The 19,228-nt window shown below is 44.8% G+C and overlaps 1 protein-coding gene across 1 annotated transcript in view; it reads right to left on the reverse strand.

Moving 5' to 3' along the window:
* LOC139660241 (receptor-type tyrosine-protein phosphatase S-like) overlaps positions 1–19,228 on the reverse strand; it is a gene marked incomplete at its 3' end in the record, with an annotated part of 100,770 nt that overhangs the window by 53,492 nt on the left and 28,050 nt on the right. The window contains exons 5-7 of the mRNA XM_071538337.1: positions 11,040–11,150; positions 8,650–8,661; positions 206–475 (exon numbers count right to left, since the gene is read on the reverse strand). Coding sequence (XP_071394438.1) covers positions 206–475; positions 8,650–8,661; positions 11,040–11,150 — 393 coding nt within the window. The remainder of the gene's footprint in view (positions 1–205; positions 476–8,649; positions 8,662–11,039; positions 11,151–19,228) is intronic.

A 19,228-nucleotide genomic window follows, 5' to 3' on the forward strand; every position in this document is an offset into this window, starting at 1 on the left:
ATGTGGATTCACACATGAAAGTTGCATAACAACCAACCTAACCCGATGCAGCTTGGATAGTAACATACTTGTCAAAATGGAAATGAGAGGTGTAACAATCTGCATTTTGGCAAGGGAAAGAGAAATTGGATTTGATACTGAAGACATGTATATGTATGAACATGAATATGTATGAACACTGTCATAAACAGCAATTAGATCTTACATTTGACCGTGATCTGTGCCACAGCTTCAATGATGCCAAGGCTGCTCATGGCCACACAGGTATAGTTGGCCGACTCGCGGACGCTGCTGAGTTCGAGAACGTTCCTGCCCACCGGCATCTCATCCTCCGGTGTCAAGTCTTCCGAGTTGAGCATCCACTTGACGTAAGGCATGGGCGACCCTACTGCCACGCAGGTTATGTTCACACTGCCACCGGGCATGATCTCCTGACTCGTTGGCGGAATGGAGAAGCGAGGGGGCACCCGCCGGACTGGGAGAAGGCATGAGGAAGGGGAGAGGACGAGAAAAGGGGGCAAGGGAGTCAAACAAAAGAGAAAAAGAGAGGTAACAAGAGGCAGATGAAAATGGACCCTTCTGAAGGAAATACTTAACAACTACAAAAAGGTTCAACATGGTAAATGTGAACTCAAAACGCAAAATAAAGGAACTAGACTTTTCAGAACGTAAAAATATACAAATAATGAGAAGGAACTAAACTAACAGAACTGCTTCAACAACAATATAGATTGACATTAAAGCAACGATTCATAGCAACAAGGTTCCATTGACCAATATTTGACCCATCACAGCACAATTAAAGACACAAAAATCTATTATGAGTTTCTCATCTTTGGAACTGAACTGCTGAATATATCCAACTACGGCATAACCTGAACACCAAGTATGAGGGTTTGTGATAAAGGCCATGTGATAATGCTATCACATAAGGCCAACAAGGCAACCTGGAACTTCCTGTTGTCTCCGGCACTCACGCCAAACAGGAAGTCGGCCATGATAGGCTTCTCCCACGGCACAGGAAGTATAGGGTTACTGGGCTATTGACCATCTCTACAGTGTCTCTGAACGCATTCTAGCGTAGGTTTGCAGCACTTAGCACCTGTCTCTACTGCCTAGATATCATTAAAGATGAGAAACTTTAATCAGATTTTTGTGGTTTAGGGTAGATCCACTGGACAAAGCCTTTTTAAGATCTGACACGGTTCCATTGATAGATGCAGCTATCAGTTTCACAGACAGCATGCATAAATAGACCGAGGTAAATTAAGGAGTAAATGATAACAAAACCAGATATAAAAATTGAGATAAAATGCATAGAGGAATATAACTGAAGGGTCGCTAGCATGCCCAGACAAAAGACGATTGGAGAGGAAAGGAGAAAATACAAGATAGAGGATAGAGCACCTGAGGAAAGGATAGAGAGAAAGGGAACAGAGGAGGAAAGAGTGATAGAGAAAGAGAAAGAGAGAGAAAGAGAGGGGAAGGTTTGGAGGAGGGTAAGGGGGGGTAACCCACTTCAATGCTGTGTAAGCTTTTTTTCTCCAGCCAATGTGACAAAATGTGGTGGTGGCACATTGTCACATCGCAGTCCCGGTTAACACAAAATAAGTATAGAGGAACAAGGTGTGTGTCTAGGAGAAGTACATAGAGAAAGAACTGTAGTAGTTGTAGCTAGAGAGTCAACTATCACAGAGAGTAGGAGTCAAGAAACAGAATTGGACCAACAGGGAATAGAAAGACAGAGACAGAGAGAGAGATAGATAGATAGATAAATGGAGAGAGAGAGAGATAGATTGATAGATAGATGGAGAGAGAGACAGGCAGAGAGAGAGAAAGAGAGAGAGAGATGGACAAAGGGAGAACGACAGCCAAGAGAAGGAGACAGGAAGGATCCTCAAACTCATGGATAGGAGTTGAAATTTGAGTGGAAGGAGGTTGATAATGGGACTGAGACGCAGAGGAAGGATGTAAAGGGTAGTGTGTATTTGCGTGTGTGTATGTATATAGATATATATATTTTTGCGTTTGGTATGGGCGTGGGTGTGCGCGTGTACAGTATGCAAGTGTTAGAGGGTGTGAAAGAGCATGAGTTAGCAAAAACACTGTGTGTTTATGGGAGGCATCCCAGCAAGCATTTGACGGATGGCGACGTGGGAGGATTATTTTCACAGTATTCATTTATGGTATGGTAAAAATTCATATTAAAACAGCTTTGGAAACTATTTTGAACTGATACCGGAAAGATATTTACATCCCGATTTCACAAAACAATGCTATGGACATTCCAGTATATATGTCACTATATTAAAACAGGTTTTCAATGTTGGTGGAGGCCATCACATCAACATCTATTCAAGGGTCAAAATGTTTGTTGGGATGCAAAGAAGGTCAAGAGAGAGAGAAGGAGAGGAGGGCAGAGGTAGAAGTAAAAAATGATGAACTAAATGGAAGAGCTGACTTAGAGACAGACAGATAGACAAGACAGGAAAGACAGGGACGAGGGACGAGAGACGAGACACGAGGCAGAACAAAACAGACTCAAGCAGCAAGACAGCAGACAATAAGACAGACAGACAGGTAGACGGGCAGACAGACAGTGACGGATGGGCACGCGGACATACTGTACTGTACGCAAAGGGGAGGGGGGAGGGGGAGGGGAGGGAGTGGGGTTGTCAGGGAAAGGGAAGGAGGAGGAGGGTGGAAGTGGGGGATAGAATAAGGAGACTGTGATTCTGGACCAAAACGAAAGGAAGACCATGGCTCAAAGTGGGTTTGGAGGTCTCACACACTGGGGCTTAAAATCAAGAGTCAACTACACCCCCACCCCCCCTCCCCGCCTCAAACATTGCACCTCAATGCAAATGTGACCTGGGGGTAGGAGGGGGAGGGGTGGGAGAAGACTGAGGGGGGCATCGAGGATAGGTAGCATTCCAAAATACACCGTGTCGATCCAAATGGGATTCGTATGATCGTTGCATGGGACAACTGTGACTGTTTCCAACAAAACTACGGGCACAAATATCACCTACACACACTCTGAAGGGATTTTTACCTGTTTGAATGAGCACTGACGTGTACATACGGTGACATGACATGTACAGTCGTTCAGGTCTATGTTTGTCAGTAAATAAAACCAAGCTGGCACGGTGGGTAGCATCCAAATGGTGTAAACACCCCTACTGTTATTGGCTTTTAACAGCCATTTCACGTTCACTAAAACTGAGTTGGCCATAGAAAACATTGCTTTCTGCTTTATGTGTGAAATGATTAATAATACATTTACACACATGACTTGTTCTGATTGAGTGGAACACGTATGGTGACCTTCTGCAGCCACTGTAGGGCGATGACGGCATTACTCTTCACACTAACAGTACATGCATCCTCTCAAAGTCCTGTAATTCACCGGTAATGTCAATCATGTTACTAGCTTGGGGACATGACCTGACCGTGAGGGCAAAAAGGTTCACCGTTGACCTTTGAGTGAACGTTGTGTTGTACAACACAAAATCACGCTCTGTCAAAAAAACTACCAGGAAAAATGGTCAAGAGCAGATTTAAAGACCATTCATTGCTTAAAAAATGCCAAATTACCATAGGTGACAATCTAACAAAAATCGTCGCCAAAAAATGGGATTATCCTATAGGACGCTTGACCTTTTGGTTAAGATATTATGCTTTGTCTCTTTATCATAGGTGTCCAATAGGTGTCCAATTTGGAGGTTTTCTAAAAAAAAAAATGTCATATTGAAAAACTGTCCCTCCAAAAATCCCAACATATGGGGACTGAAAATATATCACTGTATTCTAGTTCGTCGTCAAAAAACGCCTAACTGAACAACAAAGGTGACAGGGCAGCCCATTCCTCACACGGACATGCATGGGTGTGGCTATGGCATGAGTGACATATACAGTCAGGTGCGCCCCCATCCACTTGGGCAGACACAAGAGAACCAATACAATCCAAAATGTCACCCAAGCCCATCCAAGCATGCCATTCATTCCCAGATCTAGCATTGTTCCAGAGACACGCACAAAATCAAAGGAAAGGAAACAAATCAAACTGAACAAATCCACAAAAAGAACTAAGTCCGAACAGCATAGACAGTACCAGAGTGCAGCTGTGTTCAACAAAGAGGTATGCATCAATGCTATTAGATGTTTTTCAGCTGTCGTTTGTCTCTACTTGATTTTTTGTCTCCAATCCAAATGAATGGTGAAACACTGAATAGGGCAAATCAGGTCTTTTCTTTTTTTAGGGGAAATGTTCAGTGGAGGTGTGTCTGACGGTGCTCTTCTCTCCCTGGGGCTCAGGTCAGCCAATGGACCGGGAGCTGTAGTGGCTGAGTGAATGAGGTTTCACACAGGAAGATGTCTCCTTTCACCTTTGGTCATCTACACTTGCAGGACAGCGTGGGAAACTAACACCGGCCACCTGCCAAATGCTGGTAACGTTTGGCTGTGGCTGGTAGGATTGTCTATTCTTTGGCATGATTTTGGAGGTCCTACTCTGTTCTAAAACTCTGGTGGAATGGTAAAGCAGTGAGAGTGGCTGGTGATTTTTGAAATGTACCAGTCACTGGACAAAAAAGTGAGTTTACTGCCCTGCTTAAAGGCTTCATGGCATTGGGGCACTCTACTATGAATGGTAGGTCTGCAAAACCTAAAGACAATGGAAAGCTGGGGGAAAGTCTGTCTGTCAACAGCATGCACCGTGTGTCTTGATATATAAATAAATTTGGTCTTCGGTTAGAGCAGAAGATCAGGAGCTCATGGTCAGTCGATGTACTGCAGCACATTGTACATCTTGGGAGAGGAGTTGAGAAAGCTTATAAGTCTGCCGACAACTTTGGGAACAACGCACACTGTCTCAACGTCGGTAATGACATGCAAACGAGTCACCGTACTACCGTTAGCTAGATGTAGATCTGTATGAAATGAGTGAAGGTTCAAGTGGAGTGCATAGCTCCATCATGTAACCGGTCCTATAAGCTCTCAGAAGCTGACGCGTGTGTGTGTGGCACCTTCTGCTACTCTACCCTTTAGAAATGTAAAAGCCAGCGAAACAAAAGAAAAGAAAAAAGAATCCCAATTGCATGGACACGCTCCTCATTCACAGAGACCAGGAGCCCAGCCGGCCCATTTGGAATCGAGAGAAGAAAAAAAAACATAGACCTTTCGTTTGGACTACTAACAACGTATAATCTTGTTTCAAGCCCCAATGTGGAGAGAAAGACAACTCAAGAAGCCTTACAGTGGACGAGGTGAAAAGCAGTCGAGAGAGAACGCCAGAGTACTGCACTAACTCTAATAGTGGGTGGTGTTGTGGAGGGATTTGTGCCAAAAAACAGAGGTCAGAAGGCGGACATTATCGGCCATTTTGGTGAGGCAGTCTGTGCTGCCCCAAAATGAAGGGGGAAGCCAAAATAATGTGCAGCCTTTAGTGTCACCTTGAAGCTGAGATTACACCCTCTTGCTGCCTGAGGACACAGGCGCAGTATGGAGATCCTTTAGTCACACTTGCTGGGTGAGGCCTACAGCATTTACATATAAACCGCAGGGGTCGGCCCGTATTAACACACCTTGGCTGCGCCAATGCTAAATAGTCGCTATGGGTGGCTCATCAAAATGGAAATTATTACCTAAAGGAAACTGACAGGAATCATGGCAGGGGTATCTAATAATAGCAAACAGTAGATTGAGGGGATTTCAGAGTCTTACAGGTGGAAGACAAGCAGCCAAATGATACTGCAAGTATGTCCCCTCACCGTGGAGATCCTATCAGTGAATATAATCAGTCGGATTGGGAAAGGCAGTGTATTAATATATTTGCATCAAATTAGGAGGGGAAGAAACTCTTGTTTTGTATGAAATATAAATGCACTCCTGATACCAATGTGATTTTGTGAGGGGTGGCTATCAACTTCAGGACTCCTTGAGACAAACATCTAATAGAGATGGCAGGATTTTGCTTTGGCCAGTGAGAACATAAGGTGTAATCTAGCTTTCTTTCCCAACGTTACACACAAATGCATAGCAGGACATGCAAGCACATTCAAAACCAGGCAGGCATCATTGTAGGAGGGCAAGCATGCACATGCGGTCATCACAGCGCAGTCTTTCTGTATCGCTGATAGGCCTACACTTAGGATTAAGAATTGGATGTCAGGGCTGAACGTAGGTCTGAATCTGTTAGGTTTCCAGGGTTCTCTGTCCAATTTCTTTCAGTGGGATTGTGCCATAGTTTGAGGACGCTGTTGTGTGGAGGGCAACGATGAGAGAATATCGACTGGCGGTATTCACAGACTCTACTGCTACAATTGCGAACAGAGCGTCTCTTAATTGCCAATTCGTGCAAGGTGCTGGAACTGAAAAACCCCTCATCTATGTCTGGGATAAGAGCTAGATAAAAATGGATAATTATATACATTTGTCTAATGACCTGTCTTAAGGACAAGTGAGACGGCTGGTGTAATGGAGAGGCTTTGCTTGGTTTAAGGAGAATGGAGCCAGAAAAAAATTGATCTGCTATGTCAAGCATCTCCTCCAAGGAAACACCGGCTAATGTTGAAAATGATATTTTGATGGAAATCTTGTCCTGCTCATATTCTGGGTTTTAGTGCGGCTGATAGAAACCCTTGACAAGAAAGAAGGCACAGCTGTCACTCACAGATTGGCAAGGAACAAAAAACAAAAATCCACTAGCCGGCTGGTAAAATCTACCACCAGGTTGCCCTTGAGCAACACGTTTCAGTGGAGCTGCAGCAGTAGACTGTGGCTGTGGGCAGCTCTCATGTGTGGATGTGAAGCAGGGTGTTGCTGAGAAAGAGCATATATGCTCAGTCAGCCTTCCATGGATGAATAATGGTTAAAAAAAGAATATATAAAGTGCTATTTTGTTTGCTGTTGGGGCAGTAGTTATTCTGAACATGGCTTTTGCAGATACTTTAGAGAGACGGGAAGCTCTTACCGAGGTCTAATCCTCAGGAGATCAGCACACATTGACACACACACAAATATCACCCCGCTCTCAGAGGAGACAGATAGGGGCTGAAGTGTGTTATCTCTTCTGCCTGAATGAGTGATATGCCTGATCTAACAGACTTGTTGAGCCCGATGTAATTCCCCTCGCCCGACGCTCGGCTCCATCCCCAAAAAATCTATGTAATGTATTCATAAGAGCAGTGGAGCCGTAAAATTTACAGGCAACTTTACTGCAGCAGGTGACATAAGATTTAATACAGATACGGCTCTGATTCGGTTTAATATATGCCTGGGAAAACCCAGCGCACATGCCGATGGTAACATTTAGGTGGAACATCTCAAGAGATGATGGGAAGTTGGTAGAAACCCAATTACAATATAAATCAATGAACGGTGCACATATTGATCCGCAATTAATTTGGCACCCTCTGCTCCTCGCCGCTGCAGGGCTACAGCAGGAACGCTTCAAAAAGCGAGCCGCCGCGTATTTTGTTGTAGTCCAATTTGAGAATCTTCATTACTTGGCTCACGTCAATCTGAAAATCAATTCCAACATGCAACACTGAAAAGAGGTGCATGTGTGTGTGTGCATGGGTGAGGGGGGGGACAAATGAATAATAAATCAGAATTTGATTGAGTCTCCTGACTGCAGGGGAACACAAACAGCAGTCAGTCAACAAAACCAATCACATCTAGCGGCCGCCATTTGAAAATAAAAGCCATCTTTGTGCACCCGCTAAGCGACAGCGAATGTGATGTCAAAGTCATTATATTGTTATTGATCCACACGGCACTGTAAATGGCATCCCTTAATGGCTGGGTGAAATCACCACAGAACCCAATCAGGCCCAATCGGGTCTAATTTTTTTGGTAATAGATCGCTATAAACAAGATGACAGGAACACTGGCTGTACACACACTTATTATTTCATTTAGCATTTGCATTCGCACTCCGTGGCTCAAGAAGCAGAGCAGCATCATTGAGAAAGAAAAACAAATCCCACGAACAAATGAACCACAAAAAGACAAACGTCTTCAACGGAAAAGTAAGTTCAGGAACAGAACCGAACGGAAAAGAAGAACACACAAACACACAAACACAACACCATAATCACAACACAAAAAGACAAAGTAAATAAAGGGAAGCCAAAAAAAGGGTTGTATCAGGGAAAACACTTGTAGAGAAACCAAGGAAAGAGAAGGAAACAATTCAACAAAACACAGGTAATGCAGAAAGAAAAAGACCAACACGGCCAAAGAGATTCTGTACAGGCATGCAAGCGCAGTTACATTCTCCCATCATGCAACAGGTCCTGTTATTTCCACGTGCTGGGTTTCCATGACAACACGTGCAAGAAAGCCTTTCAGTGCAGAAGCAATACCAAAGGATGCAAAACGAGAAAAGGCCCCACAATGCAAACATAAAAGTAAAGTAACAAAACCCGAGCTAATCGGGTTTGCTTTCATCATTTCTTCTTTGGAATTAAAAGAAAAAAAATTCTTTCATAATCATTTAGCAGTTTGGATTAATTGTTTAGGATTTCTTCAAATTAGTAATGAATCGAGCTTTGTAATAGGTAAATACAGCTAAAATTTTTCAACATGTTGATTTTTTTTTTCAAATGTGGGTTAAAAAAAGTAAAAAAGAAAAAACACACCAACCTTCTCGAAGCTCTGAGGGATGTAAAGGGGTTGATGCAGAACACAATGACATGAGGAGAAGAGAAAAATAGGGGAAACACAGAGAGAGTAAAAAAAGCCACCTCAAGGTGTTTAGCTGCAGCTACATTTCCCTTTTCTTTAATCCTTTTTTCCTCCTGTTCCCTTGTCCCTGCTATCAGTGACACCCGTCTTTAAAGTACACTTGCCTGCCCCCCCTTAAATAAGCTTTGACCCAAAACAATCAGATTCACCCCAGTGGCCGCGCTGTCGCCTGGTAAGAAAAAAATAGTGGGCCGCCACTGGAGTCAAATCAAGCGTACCATAATCATAATTCAAAATTTCACAAGCTCCTTATAGCCACCAGGAGAGGCTCCCGTGGTGGCCGTATTTGCTTTTGTTAGAGAAGGAAACCAAATAAAGAGAAAATAAAGAAAAAACTAATGAGAGATAGAAAAGAAAAAAGACACAGTTTGGGCTGAAATTAGCAGCTGCAGTTCAAGACAGTGAGAAGCCGTTAGAAGCCAATCAGCGACACTATCATGACTGTTTCAGTTTGGATATAGTCTCAATTTGCACCGCTGGAATATGCAGTGCATAAGATTTTAGATTTTTTTGTTTCCTGAAAATTGATCCGTACCACAGCTGCTAATCTCGAGTGCAATTTGCTTTGTGAACAAAACATAGTCAACATCAAATATCAGAATCGATTGACAAAGTTAACTGAAAACAGACAAAGGTTGACACCATCAAGGCATAACAAGTGTGTTACTGGATACTACATAATGTGGAACTACCTGAGTAATTGTGACCCTTCTGACTCTTTTTAAAGGAAGCTGATGGAGCCAATGTTCATGGAGATTGCATGAATTGTTGGAAATGATCTGAGGGCACAGCTGTGTGTTTTTGACCAACAGAACGACTAATATCCCAGTGCTGTGTCGACAAAGTGTTCCCATTATTGTTACTTAATCGCTTCTGTGGAGCGCTCGGCTGTAATTTGCAATGGGCCTCTTAATTTCTTCCACGCTGTGCATGAGCAAGGTGGATAGCTACTTGACATTAAGTGCCACAGCGTCACAGCAGAGACGGAGTGAGCCCCCCAAGATGAATACCGGCAAGAGGAGGCGCTAATCTTATGGACCATTTTTTTCCCCCCCTTCTGTCCCTCACAGTTGAGTTTTTCTTCTCTATGCAGCTACTTCACAGGGTATGATAATAGCAATAATAATGAAAAAGCAGCTCCCTGACCCATTTTATAATGTCAGAGCGGTGAATTATTTATTGGGAACAAAGTTATTTGGTACACAGCAGAGGGAACAAACTGAGTAGATACTGAGGCATCCTTTTTTAATATGCACAATATAAATAATACATGTCGAAAATGCATCTGCCTCAATTTATTAAAGCTCCCTCGCCAGGGATTCATTGTCATTTAGCATTAGGGCTAGAGAGAAGGCTTTTGTCTTCATTGCCTGTTTCCTATGAAACTCAACGTTTCCCCGCGACTGATTGTTTTTCATATCTTCACTTTGCTGGAACATGCCAGCCAAAATTACTACTGACTGTAAAAGGCTTTAAAGATATTACCCCAAAGCAGTGGCGGGGGAATACTATGGATTTATGCTCCAGAACACTATGAACAAAAAGCAGAGTAAGTGTACTATTTATATTCTATGCGATAGAGAATTTTTCTATGCAATAAAGAGCAATCGACTGTGTTAACAATCCTTTCCTATAAATTCACCACAATTAAAACCTTTATTTCCCCCCCCCAAAAAAAAATCTGGAGAAGGCTGAGGGGTTGAGATTTTGATTGGTGGGCACTAAAACCTCGCCACTCGATCAAAATCAAGACTTACCGTCGTGCTCCTGTACCTGAAAAAACACTAATCAAAAAGAAGTCCTTGCCGACTCTTTTTGGGTTCCATAACTTTGACAGGGGGGGGGGGGAGTGAACATCTTATCGATCACACATTTAAAAGGCGTCTTACAACCGATAAAGTAAAGACATACGGCTTGTTGAGCTACACATTTCCTTCCGAGTGAGTAGGGGAGGGCATTAAAAGACACAAAATGGAGCATAACATCATAACAGAGAAGAGCGTTAGTCGGTCAATTATAGTTTTACACTTGGAAGTTTCAGTGCATATGAAATTACATTTATGGGCAGGCAATACCATCAATGCTACAAGATTTATATTACTTGGGTACTTCTATTTTGCAAAATACATTTTCTTTAAATACATTTGGGCTAGAATGCAAGCAATTATCATTTGTTAATCTCGACACTAATGCCACTTAAAGCTGAGCTGCACTGAGCAGACATTTTAGTCAGAATGGGTGGATGTTTTTATTTTTTGGCCTGGCTCCGGCACCGGGTTGCTCCCTACCTCGCACATAAAGATTAGCGGGGGACGAGTAGCGCACGCCTTCCACATTAGACGCCACGCACTCGTACTTCCCCTGGTCCGTCTCCTCGCTGTTCTCGATCTGCAGGGCACCTGGGAAATGACAACATCCAACAAAGACAAGAGGGGAGGGGGAGAGAGAGAGAGACAGAGAGACAGAGAGAGAGAGAGAGAGAGAGAGAGAGAGAGGAAGAAGGCAGGGAGGAAAATGATTAGTCGATCTGTCAGCGACAGTGCGGGAAGGATTCAGACAATCTTCTCCTTAATGGAGGGTATCTTCATGAATTTCTCAGGACCGTTTCGTCGAAAACCGTTTCTCTCTGCAATGCTAATGTGTATCGCCATGACAAGCCGGGTTCCTCTCCAGCCTCAGCCATCCGCAGATAAAAAGAGCAGGAATTAAATAAATAACAGTGTGGACTGAATCAGTCAAACTAAATTTGTAGCTATGCGGGTGTGCGTAACTAGTGGAGGACACTGGATCTCTAATAAAACAGCGATGTGGATGAAGTAATGATGTGAATGGGATGAAAGGTAGTGGAGCAGGGTGTTGAGATGATCCTGCAAATTGACTCAGATTGACAGATCGTCCTTGGCCTAGTACCCACCGAGGGAGAGTGTGTGTGTGTGTGTGTGTGTGTTGGGGGAAAGAGGGGTCATGGGAAAATTTCCAGACATATGGTTGATCGGTTCATGTCCAAATGAACAACGCCGGGTTGCTTAGCGCAGCAGTCCAGCCCCTCTGCAGTCCCACAGCTTAAAGAATTGCTAACTGAGCTGTAACTACTCATCAGAGAACTGAATCATCTTATTTATCTTGTAAACATTAGGGAGAAAAATAAAACCATATCCATATGTACTAATGTGCTGGCTGCTATTTTGATTGTCTCATTCCAGATCAGATCTCCCTTGCCTGCATCAGGGATTTTATTAAATTAATTTTATTTCCCTTATTTGCTATTCATGTGTCTTGTTTTTGTACCATTCTCCTCTGTGTTGAGATTTGATGTCATTTTGCTCCTTCTGCGCCCAATTCACTTACATCTCTATCTGTTATCATGATTTTTTTTCATTTCTTTTGGGGCGAGACATTTTTATAAGCCCCTTAGGGCTTATTTGTCTCATCTGCACAGACTGTATTTCTTCTCTCTTTTCAGTTTTTATCACTTGTATGTGCAAATAAATTCAACCTAAATGCTTTGGCAGCAACAGTAGAGGAGGGGGAGGGGGGGGGGGGGGGGGGTGAAACAACGGCCGTCAGATCATTCCTCGTTAGAGCCTGTTGACGGCGCTTCCTGATGATATCATTAGGGCTTCTGGCTGGCTCGGCAGACAGATTGCCGGCCCGGCCTCCCTGACAAACAGAGCGCCGGCGCTCGTTAGCGTTTAGCCAGAAAGCATCAATACGCCAGGCGCTGCCCGGCTCCTTTGCAATATAGCGTACCCTACTCCATCACGTCAGCACGCGGAATGAACTACATCGTTGTACAAGGCTACCATTCTGGAACATTGCTCTAATAACGCTTTTCTGCGGTGCCACAAATGAGGCCGTCGATCCCGGTAATTATGAAGATTAGTCACGCTTCCACCTTGGCCACGGCTTAATACTCTTTGAGTATTTCACACCTCCGATTCCGTACAAGGATATCCATTGTAAGAAAACAGACCGATCTAAAATCCTATCCATTTCTCCCTCCTCTTTGTTTCCCTCTACAGCTCAGATAATCCTGCTCCCTGATAGGGAGCTGTACCTGGCACACAGCTCCTGCGCCAAATGAAAACGTCTACCTGCGGAGTGCAGGTGGCGGAGGCTTCCCCCTGCGTTTACACAGGCATCTGATTTGGATCTGTTTGATGTGCGCTTGGAACAGCGCGCGCCAGCCCGGTGGCAGGTGGGTTGGAGCGCGCTCAGAAGCCTCCTCGCCTCGGCGCCAGGGAGACCGCGGAGTAAGGACTGTGTGAAGTTCGACTCCAGGCGGACCGTTCCAGCAAGATCTGCCAGCGGCTCGTCAGCCTCGCTCCCCGTGCTGAATTCTCAAATCCTTGGCCGATTGAAGTTAGGTGGGATTTTTTTCAATGTCCCATAAATCACGACAGTGAATACTCTGCATAGCTGACGGGCTGAGGGCCGGGCAAAGCCTCTTTTTTCGGTCGACAGTTATCAAAAAGTTAAATCGATATATAAGCGAGGTCTTTTTGTTCCATGTGCTACTACACAGTAATATTCAATGTGTCCCTGCACCAATGCTACCAAGACAAATTCCTCTACCACCATGAGCCGGACAGGACGACCACTAGACCTTCCTGCTATGGATGGGACGATATATCAAAACTCAATATATCTCAATACAAAAATGTGACAATACGTATCGTGGGGCAAAACAATGAATCATGATAGTAGCTACATTTTATTCCGCTGCTTAATCACAAATGAGACGGCTTGACCAAATTTCACAAGTTCTCCATCCAAATTATATTATTGTCACTTTGTAATGACATTTGTAAATTGTTGTTTACATTCTAGCAAGACAATGCTATTGCTAGAAAGAATTGTGGCTCAGAAATAAACATAATTCTGCACGGTCAGAGTTTGTTGTCACTAAACGTTTCAATATTACATCGTATCGTAGTTGTATGGAATAGTGAACCCCATGTTGCGTATCAAATCGTATCGTGAGATAAGCAGACCGTCCCATCTCCATCTAGTCTCTATCTAACCCTAATATTCAACCAATGTCATCTGAAGGTGACGACGACATGCAAACAGCCCTCTCATCCGAGTGAGACAAATAACAAGCCAAACAAAATTAATTAAGAGCCAATTAAAAACCACCAGAGGATCCCGTGGATTATGCTTCCTGTCAGAAGAGAGGGAGCGAGAAAGAGGGAGAGATGGAGGAGTGTTTGAGGGGAGAGAGGGAGAGGTTCATCTGTGCCTCGCCATCTTTGGTGGAGGCTCCTCGCTAGGCGGAGTCCCTGCTGGCTTCATTACGTATTTCCAGCCATTATTTCAAAGTGAAGCTGTGAAGAACACATAGAAGCTCCTTCAGCTGGGGGGAGACAGACAGAGAGAAAGATGGGGGGGGGGGGGGGGGGGGGAGTGAAGGAGGGAGAAAGAAAGACAAAGAGAGAAGCAGGAGGGAAAGGGGAGAAAGAGGCAAGAGGTAGGAAGGGATAGGAAGGGAGAAACAGGATGCAAGATGGGAGAGAACAGAGGGAGAGAAAAAATGAGAGAGAAAGATAGAGACACCAAGAGAGAGAGAAGGGGAGGAGAGAGAGAGAGAGTGAGAGAGAGAGAGGGAGAGAGAGAAAGAGAGAGAGAGAGAGAGAGAGAGACAGAGAGAGAGAGGGGGAAAGTGAAGGAGGGAGAAAGAAAGACAAAGAGAGAAGGAGGGAAAGGGGAGAAAGAGGCAAGAGGTAGGAAGGGAGAAACAGAGGATGCAAGATGGGAGAGACTAGATGAACAGATGAGATGGAAAGATAGAGAGACACTGAGAGAGGTGGAGAGGGAGAGAGAAAAGGGGGAGAGGAAGAGAGGGGGGTGAAGGAGGGAGAAACAAAAGGGAGAAAAGAGCAAGAGGGAGAGATAGGAAGGGAGAAACAGAGGAAGCAAGATGGTAGAGAACAGAGGGAGAGAAAAAATGAGAGAGAAAGATAGAGACACCAAGAGAGAGAAAAGGGGAGAAGAGAGAGTGAGAGAGAGAGAGAGAGAGGGGGGGGGAGTGAAGGAGGGAGAAAGAAACACAAAGAGAGAAGGAGGGGAAGGGGAGAAAGAGGCAAGAGGAAGGAAGGCATAGGAAGGGAGAAACAGAGGATGCAAGATGGTAGAGAACAGAGGGAGAGAAAAAATGAGAAAGATAGACACGAAGAGAGAGAAAAGGGGAGAAGAGAGAGCGAGGGTGAGAGAGAGAGAGAGAGAGAGAGAGAGAGAGAGAGAGAGAGAGAGAGAGAAATCACTACTTTATTCTATTTCAAGTTGCTTTGCCCTCCTCTCTCTGTCAGCCTCCATCGTCAGACAGGAGGGATGCAAACATCCCGCTGCCCCTGAATGTGTTGTGTTTGTTTTCCATACAAGTTTCATATCCACTCTGTCCATTTTGCCTCCCTTTCTCTTTCCCTCTCTCTCTCTCTCTCTCTCTCTCCATCTCATATGTTTTCTTCCAGTCTCGCCTTCTTTTTTTGATGTCGCAGGACGTGATCGCACTGTTTTGAGAACAATGGGTGGGATTTCTATTCAGAGGCCATTTTTAAATGAATTCGCTGTGTTAATGTAAGCTGTTTCTCCTCCCCGCCACCATCAAACAGGAAGATAATTCTGGTCGTTTTCTTTTTTTTTTTTGTGACCAGGCAGTCAATTTAAAGCTTAATAGTAACAGCATTTAAAGACAACAGGCCTTTAAGGGCTTTTAACATACTGGAATCCAAACAAATTGGCTTTGATGTGCTATCTCTAGCAGCGCACACACACACACGCACACACACACACACACACACACACACACTCCTGTCACACTCCACCCTTTCAAAACCCTCCCCACCGGCATCTCTCTCCTTCCTCCCCATATTCTTTTGTCTTTTTTTAAAAATGACTACTTTCCATGTGTTTTGCATAATTGCGCTCTGTGTAGCCTGGCAGCCCGTGGCTCGCCGGAGCATGAGTGGCCATTGGCGCTTTTTTTTTTTTTTCTTTCTTTTATCGAAAAAAAAAAAAAAAAGAAGAAAGACAAGGGGAAAAAAAAAAAATAAACGCTGGAAATTATCTTTCACAAGCACACTGACAAAACACGCGCCGAGTCTGTTCGCACAATGGGGCTTTACCGATAAAGACTCGCCTCGTGACAAACCGCAATTTACGGCGTCACCCGCGAAACGGCCGCACCGCGCTTCTGAAGTTAGTCCTCCGTGGGACCGGTGGCACGTCTCCCCTCTCTCCAGCTGGGAAGTCTTATCGCAAACACAACAACAATTACAACTACCACCAAAGGCCAGACTTTGTTTTATTTGATTTCATTAGAAACGAAACGCGAAAACAGACATGCTCGCCACGTGAACGCAACCCGGGGTTCATGACAGTTTACTAACTCGTAACTCGCTCCTTGCTAGTGAGCTGGCATGAGGAGAGCTGGCATGGAGAATAATAACGCTTTACTGGCTCTGTTTTATAGCTGTTAGACTAGTTAAAATCCTTTGCTTAAACTATCTGTTGTTTAATACAGAAATAACACCAAAAGGGATGTTCCATACTATGAGTGCAAAGGTGCCGTTTCCAGGTACGGCAGTACTGAAGTACCCATAATCAATGAAGAGAACATCCTCTCAGATACGATTGATTAGTTACCTCCGCCAAGGAGGTTATGTTTTCGGTGCCGTTTGTCTGTTAGCAGGATTACGGAAAAACTACTGGGCCGATTTTCATGAAACTTCGTGGAAGGGTGTAGCATGGGCCAAGGAAGAACCCATTCAATTTTGGAGCGGATCCGGATCCGACTCACGAAATTTGCATATCATAGCAGACTGGACTATTGGCCTTGGTGGAGATCTGCGCTCTACGAGTGCCCTTCTAGTTTGTTTGTTTGTTTGTTTGTTTGTCTGTTAGCAGGATTACGGAAAAACTACTGGCCCAATTTTCATGAAAGTTTGTGGAAGGGTGTAGCATGGGCCAAGGATGAACCCATTAAATTTTGGAGCGGATCCCGATCTGACTCACGAACAAGCAATAATAGCACGAACCTTGGCGGAGGTCTGCGCTCTCCGAGTGCCCTTCTAGTTTATTTAAGTGTCATACACCACAAGGTGCCCAGTCCACATGGACTTACGTGACACTACTAGTTAGTTACATGGGTGTACAAATAATAAAAAAAAGAAGATTCAGCAAACTCAGATATCACATAAACAAAATATCCTGCCTTTTTCCCCACGCTTTACAAATGAAGCGAGCAATATGGAAGCGGCCCTTTCTAAAACATAGTTCAAGTGTTTCATAATCATCTAGCCAAAAGAAATTCATGAAGACAGAACTCATTTTGCTATACAACAGCCGGACAATAGAGCATAAAATGAATCTCGTTCTCAGTTTCTCCTTCTATGAGACAGTTACCAATGCACGAGCACGGTCTGAAAAGTTTCTTCATTCCATTTTAAGTGTTTAGTTTACAATCTAGTCCAAGGATTGAGCAAGCACCGGTTCAGCGTCTTGCTCAAGGACACTTCCACAGGACAGGTGGATGTTGAGTGACACACATAAACTGCTGTGGGGATTGAACCTGCGACCTTTTGGTTACAGGACACTCTCTCAAACCACTTATTCCAGTAGTAAATCACAGCAACTCCTGCCCCTGCTGACCAATAACTTGTGCTTTTCTAGGTCAGAGGAGAAAAGATCGGTGCAAAATTCTGTCTTCCTGTCTTACGCCATGATGTATGCTGCACCATTAGGGTCCGAGGGAAGAAGAAGAAACGGGGGCCTGCGGTTCTGCCAAAACAAGACCCTCTGAATACTGACACCGCCTCCATGTGGGGCCAATCAGTCTCCGTCTCTTGTCAGGATGACCCTTCCTGCCCGCCGACACCCGCGGCCTCCCGCTCTCGGCTGTCTTGTAGCACGCTCGCTGCCTTCAGCCGCTCGATAAGGATAGGCTGTGAGCGGCGGGGGGGGGGGGTCCGGGGCGCCAGGAGTTGGCCGTGACAGCTGGCCCGGTTAACAACGCCGCGGGCCGGTCTGACGAGCGGCGTCGAGGTGCCAAGGTGTGACAACAGAGACGCCTGCCCGGACACAAGGGTTCAGCCAATACAGGTTTTTTGAAGGCAGATATTTTTTGTACTGAAGGTGTCAATAGCTGATATTTTATGCCACTATCTTTAAATCTGACCATTTTCAGGCCAAAACGTTACAAGGACTTTGTAACGTTCCCCCCAAGAAATTCATCCTCGACAGAATTTAGACCATCATGGGACACTAAAACGCTCCATTGAAACCCAAACTAATGAAATTCTTTTAGTGTTAGCAGCTCTTTAAAGCAGGGAGACCCACCACACCTATGCAATGAAACTCTGGGATATGCTGCTATCTATAAAATGAAGAATTGCTTTACAAATAAACACTACTGAACAATTAAATGAATAAAAAAAGTTGTGCAAAGAAAATTACATTTCATAGCAGGTTTTCCAGACTGTTTTTATGTGGCTGTTGACTGGGAGGAACCTCCAGTATATTAGAGATGGACGACACTGATGGGTCGATATCCGATTTTTAATGATATTTTAATTATATTTGGTGTAGGGTGTAACCCAAACCCTGTTATGGACAGGGGAACGACGAAGGGGACAAGTGAAGGGGAGAGCGAGGATGTGTAAGATGAAGGAGAGAGAGAGAGAGGGGGAGAGAGAAAAAGACAGAGGCAGAGAGAGAGAGAGAGAGAGAGATGGAGAGAGTCTCTTGGGCAGGAGTGGAAGAAACAAAGAAGAGAGAGAGAGAGAGAGACATAAAGAGAAAGACAATCAAAGAGAGAGAGAGAATAGGGAGAATCTCAGGGGTGAGAGGTAGAGTGGAAGAGAGAGCGAGAGAGAGAGAGAGAGAGCACAGAAAGAAGGACAGAGAGAAGGATGAGGGGATGAAAGGAAAAGGGAGGAGGAGGGGGCCGGCATGGATGATTAATTTCAGAAAGTGCCCCGAAGCCGCCGGTCTGCCCACCCCCACCGCTGCCTTGTCAATGCCATGTGTACCCCCCCTCCCCCCCCTCTCCGCCCCCCCTCTCCGCCCCCCAACCCCCCCACCTCCCAGTCCCATTTGTGTAATTCAATTAGCGCGCTCTGCCGGGCCCTGATTGATTTGTTTAGGCGATCAACAAGATGGCTGGCCGAGTCTCTCCCTCCTTTCTCTCTCCCCCCCCCCCCCCCCCCCCCCTCGCTCCTTACACAGCCTGCATGCTCACTGTTCTTTCCATCGTTTTATCTCTCTTTTTTCAGTCCATCTCTCTCTCTCTCTCTCTCTCTCATCAGTCCCTCGGTCCTCATCCCCTCGCCTGTCATTTCCTCTCTATCCTCTCATCCCCGCTAAAGCTCCACCACGGCATAAATAAAACGGAAAACGAGCGCTCTTCCGCGACGCACAAGTGGATACGCTTCGGAAAAAAAAACAACTTCAGTGTCCCGTGCACGGCCGCAGATCTCCG

The sequence above is a fragment of the Centroberyx affinis genome, unplaced genomic scaffold (assembly GCF_046629955.1).
Source record: "Centroberyx affinis isolate AG114_WGS23_722 - 3 ecotype Tasmania unplaced genomic scaffold, CSIRO-AGI_Caff_v1 ptg003260l_1, whole genome shotgun sequence".
In the NCBI taxonomy this organism is placed as follows: Eukaryota; Metazoa; Chordata; class Actinopteri; order Beryciformes; family Berycidae; genus Centroberyx; species Centroberyx affinis.